Source organism: Raphanus sativus, chromosome 6 (genome assembly GCF_000801105.2).
Source record: "Raphanus sativus cultivar WK10039 chromosome 6, ASM80110v3, whole genome shotgun sequence".
Taxonomy (NCBI): Eukaryota; Viridiplantae; Streptophyta; class Magnoliopsida; order Brassicales; family Brassicaceae; genus Raphanus; species Raphanus sativus.
In genome coordinates this window covers 47,159,745-47,171,940 of record NC_079516.1, presented here as the reverse complement: position 1 = coordinate 47,171,940, position 12,196 = coordinate 47,159,745, and the positions used below count along the sequence as shown (strand labels likewise).

At 34.1% G+C, this 12,196-nt stretch overlaps 1 protein-coding gene, 1 long non-coding RNA gene, 1 other non-coding gene and 1 pseudogene across 6 annotated transcripts; all 4 read right to left on the bottom strand.

The window, feature by feature from the left end:
• Nucleotides 1–2,093: 2,093 nt before the first annotated feature.
• LOC130497322 (small nucleolar RNA snoR114) lies at nt 2,094–2,173 on the bottom strand (annotated as a pseudogene).
• A 6-nt stretch (nt 2,174–2,179) lies between these two features.
• On the bottom strand, nt 2,180–2,250 carry TRNAG-GCC (transfer RNA glycine (anticodon GCC)). Its single transcript has one exon. It is a non-coding gene; the product is annotated as a tRNA-Gly (tRNA).
• Nucleotides 2,251–2,385: 135 nt separating this feature from the next.
• On the bottom strand, nt 2,386–6,654 carry LOC108811482 (autophagy-related protein 9). Its single transcript, XM_018583529.2, has 9 exons — nt 6,438–6,654; nt 5,242–5,902; nt 4,829–5,152; nt 4,505–4,727; nt 4,249–4,428; nt 3,934–4,140; nt 3,758–3,835; nt 3,467–3,651; nt 2,386–3,391 (listed from the first exon to the last, which is right to left on the bottom strand). The coding sequence occupies exons 2-9, from the start codon at nt 5,826–5,828 to the stop codon at nt 2,572–2,574; spliced, it is 2,604 nt and encodes an 867-aa protein (XP_018439031.2). The 5' UTR covers nt 5,829–5,902; nt 6,438–6,654; the 3' UTR covers nt 2,386–2,571.
• A 2,287-nt stretch (nt 6,655–8,941) lies between these two features.
• Nucleotides 8,942–10,660, bottom strand: LOC108811481 (uncharacterized). 4 transcript variants are annotated; one of them, XR_008935784.1, is made up of 6 exons: nt 10,523–10,660; nt 10,325–10,412; nt 10,053–10,239; nt 9,844–9,964; nt 9,449–9,756; nt 8,942–9,350 (listed from the first exon to the last, which is right to left on the bottom strand). It is a non-coding gene; the product is annotated as an uncharacterized LOC108811481 (long non-coding RNA). The 4 variants fall into 4 exon arrangements; XR_001943315.2 differs by having other exon boundaries at nt 10,053–10,412; XR_001943314.2 differs by having other exon boundaries at nt 10,325–10,639.
• Between the last annotated feature and the right edge of the window lie 1,536 nt (nt 10,661–12,196).

The window sequence follows — 12,196 nt, the reverse complement described above, 5'->3', positions numbered from 1 at the left end:
ATGGTATGGTATGGTATGGTATTATTTTATAGCTTGTGATCGTTTTTGTTTGTTTAAAGCATATTTTTGATATGGTATATTCCTTCGGAATCGCATATTTGTACCCAATTTGGAAATTGTAGGCATATCCGTTACTCCGTAGAATTCTAAATTTTCGACAATGTATTCGTCTGGTACTGAGAAGATCGATTCTTTATTAGTTCCTGGTTCACAAATTAGTTTACTATATGAACCACCAAGGATTGTAAACCAGAACCAAGATTTTGAGATATCTAAACCCCATATTCCAAATCTCGCTAGGCCTAACGCGTGTGGCATGTCCGGATTTAGCGAATTAAAAAGAAATTCGAAGATTAATTGAGAATTAATTGAAGATTAGTTTTAAGTATTTTATAATATATATTATTATTCGTATAAAGAAACAATGAAAGTGGCGTAGTATGTTTGTGGTCTTGCTATCCTTGCTAGAAACATGGGCTTGATTTCCAAAATTAGTGTTATTTGTTTTTTTTTTTTCATTTTTGCATTTAACGAACACTCAATTACTAAAATGTTCTTATTTTTATCTTCTCAAAACCTTAATTTCTGCTTTCTACCATTTTTCACGATTCTTCGCGATTTTAACTTATTTTCTCGTATTTTTGGTTAAATTGTACTAAGATTTCAACTATAAATATGATTTTAACTTCAAAACTGATAAAAAAAAATCTTTTTTTTTTTAAGATCCGAGTTTCTGAGCGATTTTGTTCAGTTCGCCATGGTTCATGGCTGATCAACGTTGATTCACCGATTAAACGCCCGAATTGTCCGCGTTTTATAACGGTCTAAACCTAATAATATCAAACTTTTTGGAATTGTGGACACTTCCTTGGATTTCAAAAGCAATAACTACTTTTTAATTTTTTTTTTTTTTTTAAATTGCCTTTAATGAACATTCAATTACTAAAATGCTTTCATCTCTATCTTCTGCAAACCCTAATTTCCGTCTCCTACCATTTTTTCATGATTTTTCGTGATTTCAACTTATTTTCTCGTGTTTTTTGTTCAATTGTACTAAGATTTCAACTATAAATATGATTTTAGCTTCAAAACTGAGAAAAAGATTTTTTTTTTAAGATCCGATTTTCTGAGCGATTTTGTTTATTTCACCATGGTTCATCGCTGATCAACGTTGGCTCAATTACTAAATTGCTATCATCTTAATCTTTTGCAAACCCTAATTTTCATCTTCTACCATTTTTTCATGATTCTTCGTGAATTTAACTTATTTTCTTGTGTTTTTTGTTCAATTGTACTAAATTTTCAATTATAAATATGATTTTAGCTTCAAAACTAAAACAGTTTTTTTTAAGATCCAAGTTTCTGAGTAATTTTGTTCCGTTCGCCATGGTTCATGGCCGATCAACATTGACTTGCCGATTAACGCCTGAGTTGTCCGCGTTTTAGAACATGTCTAAACTTAAGAATATCAAAAAAGTTGGAATTATGGACCGTTTAGTGCATCAAACACTTCCTTGGATTTCAAAAGAAATAACTACTTTTGTAATTTACACCTTTGTAACCAAAGTAATAACTGTTAATATTTAAGAATAATATATGTTTAGAAGTATCATGTAAAACTTATGTATGAAACAAACTAACACATATTAATATTTTTTTTTTTGGTAAACATGTTAAAAACACATATTAATATCATATGAATAAACAGTTAATATTTAAGAATATATAAGTATATATTTGTAAAACGGAAGGAATCAAGTTTGAGGAAAGAAAACTATAACTTTAGTGACTGAAGAAGCTAATCATATACACTGAAAATTTTGCACTATTATATGATGATCATGTAGGAAAGAAAATGTGATAATTTTTTTTGATCAAATGTGCTAATTAAATGTCACCTTTTTTCATTCTTTATCTTGGCAATTAGATCTATTGGTAATGAGACAGTGACAAAAAAGAATTCTTGGTAATGAGAGGGTTCACGAAGCTCACTATCAGTGAGTAGGCTTGTGTTAGGCAAAGGTATAGTTCACTAGAGTGATTTACATGTGGCCCAATTTACTCACAAAAAACATTAAACAAGGAAAAAAAAAGAGCTCAGTATGGCAATCTCATCCGATTAATCAGAGAAATGCGATGGACCCAACCATAAGGCCTAATATCATCACTGCTCTTTTACTGCACCAGCCGGGAATCGAACCCGGGTCTGTACCGTGGCAGGGTACTATTCTACCACTAGACCACTGGTGCTTTTGATAGTCTCACAACTTAAGCATAACTGGACACTCGAAACTAAATTTCAACAAGTAGGATACCCTTTCAATTTCAAACCCATTATTTGGAACTAAGATCAAATTTAAAGGAACTTTTATCAACATACACAAGGGACAATAAAGAATTGCATTTAGTGTTGAGCTTGAAACATAATCTTTTTTTATTATTATTCCCCACATTTTTTTGGCAAGTCCAGAGAAAACTTTTAACAAGCATTCTCTATATCTTCCTTCAACACCATTAAAAGAAAAAGAAACAAATTTGAATCCAAAAACTTCAATGTTGTTGTTGTTCACCCTAATGTGGTGTGCTTGATGTTGAAGTTTCATGAGTAGGTCTTGAGCTATATACATCATCGAAATGGAGATCAATCCCAGCTTCAATGTCACCATCTTCATCATCCATAAATGTAGTTCTCGACAGCTTTCTTCTCGCATCCTCTTCCCAATCCAAATCTTCTTCTTCTTGAATGCTTCTTCCGCCCCATGAGTTGTCCAACAAGTTTCTCGTTGTGTAAGGGTTCATGAAATCAGGTGGCTCGATGAAGCTATTGGCGGTCGCGGGAAGTGTTGCACCGTTGTTGTGAGGACGGTCGCCTCTTCCCCACCACTGGCTCCTACCATCATCTAAAGGAGGATGAGGATGATCTCCATCAGGTTGGTGATGATGGCGGAGAATGCTGCTCTCTGAGAAGAACTGACCCGATGTGCTTGCTACCATGTCTTCACCACGGACTCCCAAGTTAGGAGGCCAACAATCATCCACAGGGTTTTGGTTTGAAGTCAAGATCGGTTGGTGATGATTGGTTCTGTTGTGAGGCTGACAAGTGTAGTACCAGTCAAGAAGATAAGGATGACTCCTCTGATCTGAATCAATCAGCCACATGGAGTCAACGTGATTGCGTGGATTTCTCGGAACGTCTCTGTATAAAACGCTGTTGTTATTATCTATATGACCAGGACGATGGATAGGGGTTTCTCGCCATGGTCTACTAGGAGAAGATGATGAGTGTCTTGCGTTTATTTCTTGAAGCTTTTGGTCCCTGAATGTTCTGAGGTTTGACAGAAACTGCTTCCCTAGAGAATCTGATTCCCATGTCGGATAACTACTCTGGAAACTGCAAAACAGATTAAAACACTTCCCTCTTTAGTTTAGAGAGAAAGAGAGAGAGAAATGAAAATAATGGTCAAACCTCAAGAATGATTTCTCCATTTTTCCCTGAGAGCTTCGATTCTCACGAGATGCAGCATTGCGTGGCGAACCATATTTAGTGTTACCATGGTTCTCGAAGTCAAAAGCACTAAAGCTGCAGACATTGCCTACACCTTCAATATCAACTGTAAAGTCTTTGATGAATTGCAGTATATCATCAACCCGCTGAAAAAGTAGTGAAAACTCATAACGCGTTACAACTTTTCAAATGGTTGATTTGGGATCTCTATTACACACACTAACGCAAATGACCAAGATATAATTATTATACCTTTGGCACGACAAACATCAGCAAAAACGGTGTGATGAAAATCGAAGCTATCTCCTCCAGCAACATCATTCCAGTATACTACAATTAGTAAAGAATCATTTATCAAGAAAGTTAAAGAAATTAATAAAACATCAAAGTTACTGAGGAGAAAAAGTTAAACAAGTAAACATTGTTACCTGAAACAGAGTCTCTAACTCAAAACGAACATCATCTTTGTTTTCCTTACCACGCCACCTCTTAGGCATATAGTGAGTGTGTTGTACAACGGCAGTCATAGTTCCTACAGGGTCGAGCACCAAAATTTCATCCGAAACAGCAGCTCGACTAATGGCTGTTATAGTTCCAAAAACAGCAGCATACCATAACAAATTGCGCCCAAATATCTACACAAGAAAGGTCAGCAAAAAAAAAAAAAAACTTAAATAACAACCCAAAATAATGTCTCTCTACTAAAAAATCCATTTTTGGCATCATTAAAGTTTTTTTCTTACATGGCCCTCCAGGAGAGATTCTTCGAGAAACGCAATGATGATTAACACAGCAGCAAAGCCACCAGACACAAAAGAAACGAACTTTGCAATGATAGAGATGATAGGTGAGGGGAACTGATTTAGATATTCGGAAGCGTGTTCTGCACTGCTGTTGATCCGATGCTTGAATAAATGATCAACCTGTTAATAGAGAAGCCAAACAATGATATATATTTATAAGAGAGAAAAAACAAAATTTTTGTAACTGACTAATTACCTCATTGAACTCCCTGAAGAGCCACCTAGACAAATTGGACCATCTTCGAGAAGAAGCAGTGCTTGGATTATTGTAGAACTGTTCAGCATGCCTTAGGAATAGATACACCAACATGAAGATGACAAGAAACGGTGAGAGGAGAAGCATTGCAATCCCAACCACGAATAGCTGTTTCTTCAGTGTTGTGGGATTCGAAACAAAGTCCCTTTTAACACGAAAATTGCTGCAGAATGAAAACACCTGAATTAGAAAAAACGGACAATACTCTCAGCATGTGGAATGAAGGTTAAGATCAAAAGATTGGCGTGGAGAATAGGCATTTACCAGTCAAACATGCTCTGCAATATGCACCAGTTGAGGGTCCACTCAAGGGTCTTTGTCAGCACAAGGTGATGCTTTTGTGTCCCGTCTGGGGAAGATTTGACTACTGGACCAGCACCAGGGATCCAATGGGAGATTGGGAAAGAAAGCAAACCTTTGTTGAGCATGCCAATCAAGTAGTTTTCTTTCCGCATAAGGCGCATAACAATATCATGAGCTGAAAGATCCTTCACCACGCAAAGGCGTTGTGAGCTTTGTAACTGAACAACCTTTTCAAGGACTGTTTCCCATGGCATAGTAAGGATTTCCTTGTCTGTGACATTGAGACTGCAAAACGACAAAACACAATAAGAAAAAAATAGGTTATGGTCTTATAAAGTGTCTGTTTTTCTCTGTTGTTCTCTTCCAATTTTTACCTGTTGTAGTAAAAGTGCCTGAAGTCCAAAGTATCCTTCAACTGGGAGAAGAACCTTAAGAAGCAGAAGAGCCAGTAGACAGAGAAGAGGGCCAAATATCCAACGATGATAGCCGTTGTGAGCGTGAAAGGGGACAAAGGGTGTTCATGGATAGCTTCTTTGACAAGATCACATGGTTTAGTACCCGATTCAACTGCATCCATCCCACATTTTGCATTCTTAAGACCATGCCAATCCACATACAAGAGGAAAAACCCAGAGAAGCATATGATAAAGCCAAGGCTTAGAAGCTCAACAGCCCACTTGACGATAATACACCAGAGGCCTTTGTCTCTGTAGTAGCTGTAGAGCCTCTCGAAGAAGAGATCCAGATCAGGGATGGGTTGAACAGTTAAGCTCTCTCCGTTGAGAAGTCCTGACGGGCTCTCGCTGCCAGGACTTGGTATCCCACCGTAGGTAGACAGCTCAATCTCGTGTGAGACATTGTCAAGCAATCCAGTGGTCAAAGACGATGATGATGGTTGTTCACCACGTTGCCATTTAAAAAAGTTGAATAGGTTTGGAGCCTTTTGCCCCCCACTCATCATTTGCAAAGACGGACGATTGACCAACAGAGCCAGTCCATTCCCTGTTTTACCACACGAGAATGCAGCTACAAATCCTGCATCGAACATTAAAGGCTTAAAGCATCCATAATGGAAACAAAAAGTGCCAATGTTGGAACTAGAATCAGTACAATGAAAATAAATGAGGCAACAAAGGCAGATCAGATCAGTAGAGGATAGGGAACTTGTGAGTTGTGGCATAACTTGGTAAAAGACATGTTTTTTTTTATTACTGCTTACCACCATGATAGATATAAAGTACCAACCTATACTATTCACCAATTAAAACAATTTACTTTCTTATTCAGACAAAAGACTTCTCTTGCAACTGGCAGGGATGCATGGGGACAATGCAGTAAGTGTTGAGCAATATGGGAAAACACTCAAATACAGAGTAGATAGTAATCTATACTCTCAATGGAGAGTTTACGCAAACAAACAATATTTACATGATCAAACCGAAAAGAAGAAGAGCGATTCAATCAAGGAGCGATAACAAAACTGAAACGTCAAACCCATTACCTAATCACTGCCAAGGAAACCAAAGTTTCCAACTTTATCGATAAGTAGAGAAAAAGATTAAAACTTTACCAGCGACCCACAAAAGGAACGGCACAGAGAGAGAGACGTGAAAGCGAAGTTGAGCTATGAGAATATGTCTTTGTAGGCGGTGGAAGAAAAGAGAAGAGAGCGAATTGATCGATGATGGAGAAGAAGAAGGGAAATTGGGTTTGCGTGGAGGATGAGAGGAAGTAAATAAAATATTTGATCCTTTATGCTTGGACGTCTTGTTTTCTGATTTTGGGCTTTCTTCTTCCTCCTCTTTAACCAAAAGCAAAATCAACTTTTTTATATCTTTAATTTATTACCTTTTTCTGACGAGAATCTAATTTTAGGTCCAATTTAAAAAAAAATAGCATCTTAAAAGAAGAAGTGCTACAAATATAACTGACAAATGATTAGTTCGACAATTATCTCTCCACATGATCTACTTAAAAAAAAAATTTATAACTACCCGTTAGTTATCAATACTATTAATTTTAGAACATGACCAGTTGATATGGGTTAGGTCCAATTTAAAAAAAAATAGCATCTTAAAAGAAGAAGTGCTACAAATATAACTGATAAATGATTAGTTCGACAATTATCTCTCCACATGATCTACTTTAAAAAAAAATTTATAACTACCCGTTAGTTATTAGGGATATTTTGTAACTTCCTCTTTAGTTTCAATATTATCGTGTCAAGCGTTAGAAAAGGCCACCATTAAGGAGTTGACTGGTTTTCCCGCTACCACCCGCAAACGCAGCTTTTGCGGTTGATAGCGGTTGACAGCGTTTCAAAACAATCATACAAACCGCTACAAATCGCTTCAAACCGCTCCGAACCTCTTAAAATCAAAAGCTGGTTCCAGCTAGCGTTTGCGGTTGCGGGCGGTTGCGGTTGGATAAAAAAATATTAAACTTTTTTTCTTAAATATTTTAAAATTAAAAATTAAAAATTAAAAATGAAAATATTATAAATAAAAATATATACACATTTTATATATTGATTTAAATTCACAAACAATATAGTATTTTTTTATAAAAACTTTAAAGTAGCTATTCATCATAATTTTTAAAAGTTAATATACATACATATATAAAGATATACACATATATAAAAAAGAAACAAAATATTCTTTAAAAGTTTTAATATAAATCTTCATAAAAATATATTAAAATTATAACTTTCAACTACTTAAAATTAAAAAAATAAACTTAGTATTATTATTAATCATATTATATTAACAATTATTATATTTTATCACAATAGTATGTTTTTATATTTTATAATATTATAATATAATTATATTGATAATTTATTATTATACCGCTGCAATGTCTCATAATCAACCAGTCACAAATATTCCGCAAACGCAACAATTTTCAAATGTTACGCCAGTCATACAAAACGCCATGTAACACTTGAAACCGCAACCACCCGCACCCGCAAACTCCCGCACCCGCAACTGCAACCGCTGCGTTTGAACCAGTCAGACCCTAAGTTTCATTGACCCATGGTATTTATCATCCCCAGATATTACTATCAATTTTTCTACTTATGTTATTTAGTTCTTTGGTTGATGTTTTCGGTTTTATAATTAACCTATCAAATATTAAAATATAAAATATATTCTATTTTCTTTTTTTGGTGAAAAAATATATGCTATTTTCACCAACAATTACAGTATAATCTCAGATTTTTGATATATTTTATAAAAATATCATTATCGCACATGACTTACATCTCAGTCCAAAAACTTAGGATTTATTTAGTTAGACATTAATTTATTCAAATTGTGAAGGTTATACACATACATTAAGTTTATAGATTAATAAAACACATAATGTTAAAATGAGTTTTAACGGATTTTAAGTGAAATTTTAATAGAGTAAGTTAATATTAATATTAATTTTTTACATTAATGGTGGAACCGGTTATTAATGATATTTTTTATGATTAACAGAGTTTAACGGGTTTTAAGTGAACTTTTAATAGAAATAAAATATTCTTATCAATTCATTTAGTTTAATGGTTTTAAAATAGGTTATTCAATTAAAAATATGATATCAATACTATTAAAGTTGAAATATGCTCCTTTGATATATGTTTAGTCCAAATATTTTAATCAATAATACATATACGAAAATATAAACCTAACTGCATCTAAATATAAATATAGTTTCTGTAACCACCACTGTGAAACCATAAAAATCGGGATCCACAACTACTAACTCTATCTAAATATATTATTTAATCAAACACGTAGATCAAATTCCTTTATATAGTTACATTTAACTTAATAATAACTCCATCTAAAATCTGTCACTTAATAAATATTTCAATCAATATATTTTATAACTGCATCTATATTTCCCTACAAGATAGCATCTAAATATATACGTACAAGATTCTCTCTCGCCATGAACGTAATACTTTATGCTTCCAAATAATAAAATCTAACTTTCTTCGAAGCTACCATTTTTTAGTCAATAAATGTTTGCCTTATGCAGATTACTGTGAGTGCCGTTCACAATCTATAGTTTTAGGAGTGCCACTCACAATCTATAATTTTAGAATTATTAAATCATTCATTACATCAAAAACAAACGTATTTAGCCTTGAAGCCTCTAAAGCAAGCTCTGTCCTTCCTTTTTGGACAACGATACTTAAAACTTGTCAAAACGTCAAGAATCCCGTCACATCTCATTATCATAATCTCGTCTTCCTCTGTTAATGTATATGTTTGATCTCTGGCTATGCTATGAGTGGAGATCGTGACCCTCGGTGATGTCCTAATCGCCGAGAGCTTGTGTGACTTATACAATGCCGTTTAAGTAACCGTCATCAACGATGCTTCCAATCTTATTCATTCCGGTAAGTAGATTGGTCTGTGGTCTTGAGACATGTCTATTGCTTCACCTTCTTACAGAGAACAGCTTTGCAATCCCCTGCATTTGTCTGCAGTAACAGAAAAACAATCATGAACAAACAAACCTACACTTAAAGTCAAATCTTAGTGACTATGAGATGGGTTTGGTCGAAGCGAGCAGACATACCTTCCAAAAAGGGCATGGCATAGCCGAGCCTGGAAGAAGAGCCAACGTAACGCACAGAACATGGCAAATATGGACTATGATCACGTCATTACATTGATTCCTATGGTTTTCTTTGGAATAATAAGTCGAATATGTATATCTATAGATTGTGTACATCGTTTTCTCTCAGTATAAAGAAGCTAACTTCAACACAACCAAAAGTAGTGGTTTCTGACTGGTTTCCTTATTGATACTTATTTTGTTGCATTTTCTTCAGGCTTATTTCCCAACTTCTCTAACCGTAAGTGTATTCCACTATAATTCTTCCTCTATTCAGAAACCAGATACAATACAAAGATCAATTAACAAATTAACTTTAGAGAGATTAAGATCACATGAAGAGGAGAAATATTTACTTTATCTTTGGAGAGACTGGTGATTAGTTGCTGATGCTCTTCAGTAGTAAGTGACTAAGTGTGTCCTTTAAGTACATCGTGGCAGCTGCAGCTTCATCATGCCCGTCTTTCCATGTCAATCCTTGAGTTATGTGCATACAAAGAGTTACAACTTTAGAAATTTAGTATCAGAAACGAAAGAAAGTAGAGGATAAATAATGTCTACATACATGTCACGAAGCAGACAGCCTTTGCCAATTTTGATATCCACGTCATCATCCTCCTTCTCGAGATATTGGTATTAGACCATCAACCTTACAAAGTACACCTAGGAGAGTTCATCTTCATATATATAGTGTATGGGGTAGGTGAGGAACGCTTGGAAGCTGGATGGATGGATGAGGAGCTTATTTATTGCTATGAATGCCATCAATAAAGTCGTTAACAGTCAGTAAACCGGATCATCAAAGGAGATTCGGATAGTTGGAAATTCAGAGCACACCGTGACACATCAAAACCGGAGGCGGAGAGCATTGACCCGACGGCGAGCCTAGCCTGGAACCTTGGGAGCCGGCTAGCACGGATACTCACTTGCAAAAACAAAATTTGATTCATAGCAAAAACAAAATATCAGGAGGAGAATCTAAGGAGAAAACAATAATCTAAAATAGCAAAAGCGAACAATCATAAAGAATATCACCGGAATATTGTTAAATCGCACTGTATATTTACAACTGTTTCGGTGATGGCAAAACTGAATCGTCATTGTCGCGCAGAGCCGAAGATGGGGATAGATGAATTTTTCTTTTTTTTTTGTTTCCACACAGTTATGGTTACGCAGGAGACACCTCTTTAATGGGCCGAAACAATAACACCAACACAGATTGATATAAGCCCATACACATAATATAATTTAAAGCCCAATTGGACACATGTCGGCACTGTAGAAGACGACTTTCCAGGCTGGCGATGACGTGTCTTCATAAGAGAGAAGCAACATTTTTTTATATATATAGATATTTGTTACCTAATCAAATAGTCCATATCTAATTTAAATTCTGTATTTACAAACAAGAACATTTCAGGAGTCAAAATTAAAAAGTAAATATTTTTTTAAAAATATAGGAATTTTAAAAATAAAAATTTAAAATTTAAATAATGTATAATTTTTTATTATAAATATATTTTTATAATAATTAAACTAAATAATGATTTTAAAAAAATATATATATAACCCGCAGATAACCACAAAATTAAGTGGAGTGGGTGCGGGTACATAATTATTTGTTTGCGGATTGTGTATGTTAGATTTTTTACCAAAACAAATCTGAAACCCGTGGATTGGCGGGTCAGCGGGGCGAGTTCGACCCGTAATCCAGTCTTAACTGTGCGTATACCGAATCAATTTTTAAATTGCTATTATTTAATAAAACATATTTTGATTAAAATTTATACACACATATGATTATACAATCACAAAGAAAATAGAAATCAAAAATTAAATTTAATACAAAATATATACCCGCTCTTAAAAGGGTGGATCAAAATCTAGCGAACAATTAAAATAATATATGAACGATTAAAATAATTTATATCATGGGCTTGTTTTAGTAGGTCGTCGGCCCAGTTCTAAAAATACACTTCTTTCAAGTGATTGTATAAAGAGAACCCACCTTTTGAGAAGCCCTATAACTCTTTTTCTGTTCACAGAGAAGAAATTATTATGTGAAGACTTAAAACTTTTTTTTTGGGTTTAACCAAAGGTTTTTAGTGATTTAAACCCTCTACTATTTTTAGATCGGATAAAAGAACTAACTAAATTTTTATTTTTTTAAATTCTAACTAATAATGTTAATTCTCTGTTGATAAAGTCGTTTCTTCTTAACAAAGACCAGTTAAAATGAAAAACGGTGTTTCATATAATCACAAAAATGACAAGAAATGCTTGCAATCAACTTATATTTTAGTGATTTAGACCTCCAATTACTTTTAATCGGATGAAAAACTTCCAACTAAAACTTTTGTTTTTAAACCCTCAACTATTAAATCTTTAATGGTTTTAACCTTCGTAAACAAAGTCTTCTTTCTGAATAATGACCCGTTAAATTGAAACGCAATATTTCATTTAATCACAGAAAACGATACAAATGCTTAAAACCCCTTTTATCAATGGGCATGAACAATCATAATTCATCCTCAAATAAAAAATAGGTTCTTCTTTATTTTCAAGAACAATAAAAAAAAATATGTAAAAGATTGAAATAAGTAAAAAAAACTCAGTTATTTCTAATCTTAATTTTTGATATTCTGTTCATTTGTTATCAAAAATGTGAATTTTAGATTGTTAATTAACATAGGTTATTTATTTCTTCAC

Excerpts from the sequence above, each read along its gene's own strand:
- LOC108811482 (XM_018583529.2), bottom strand. The coding sequence starts at position 5,828 with ATGATGAGTGGGGGGCAAAAGGCTCCAAACCTATTCAACTTTTTTAAA. Across the intron at positions 4,141-4,248 it reads AATCTCTCCTGGAGGGCCAT|ATATTTGGGCGCAATTTGTT; the intron begins GTAAGAAAAAAA and ends TTTCTTGTGTAG. Across the intron at positions 3,836-3,933 it reads AGTTAGAGACTCTGTTTCAG|TATACTGGAATGATGTTGCT; the intron begins GTAACAATGTTT and ends TACTAATTGTAG.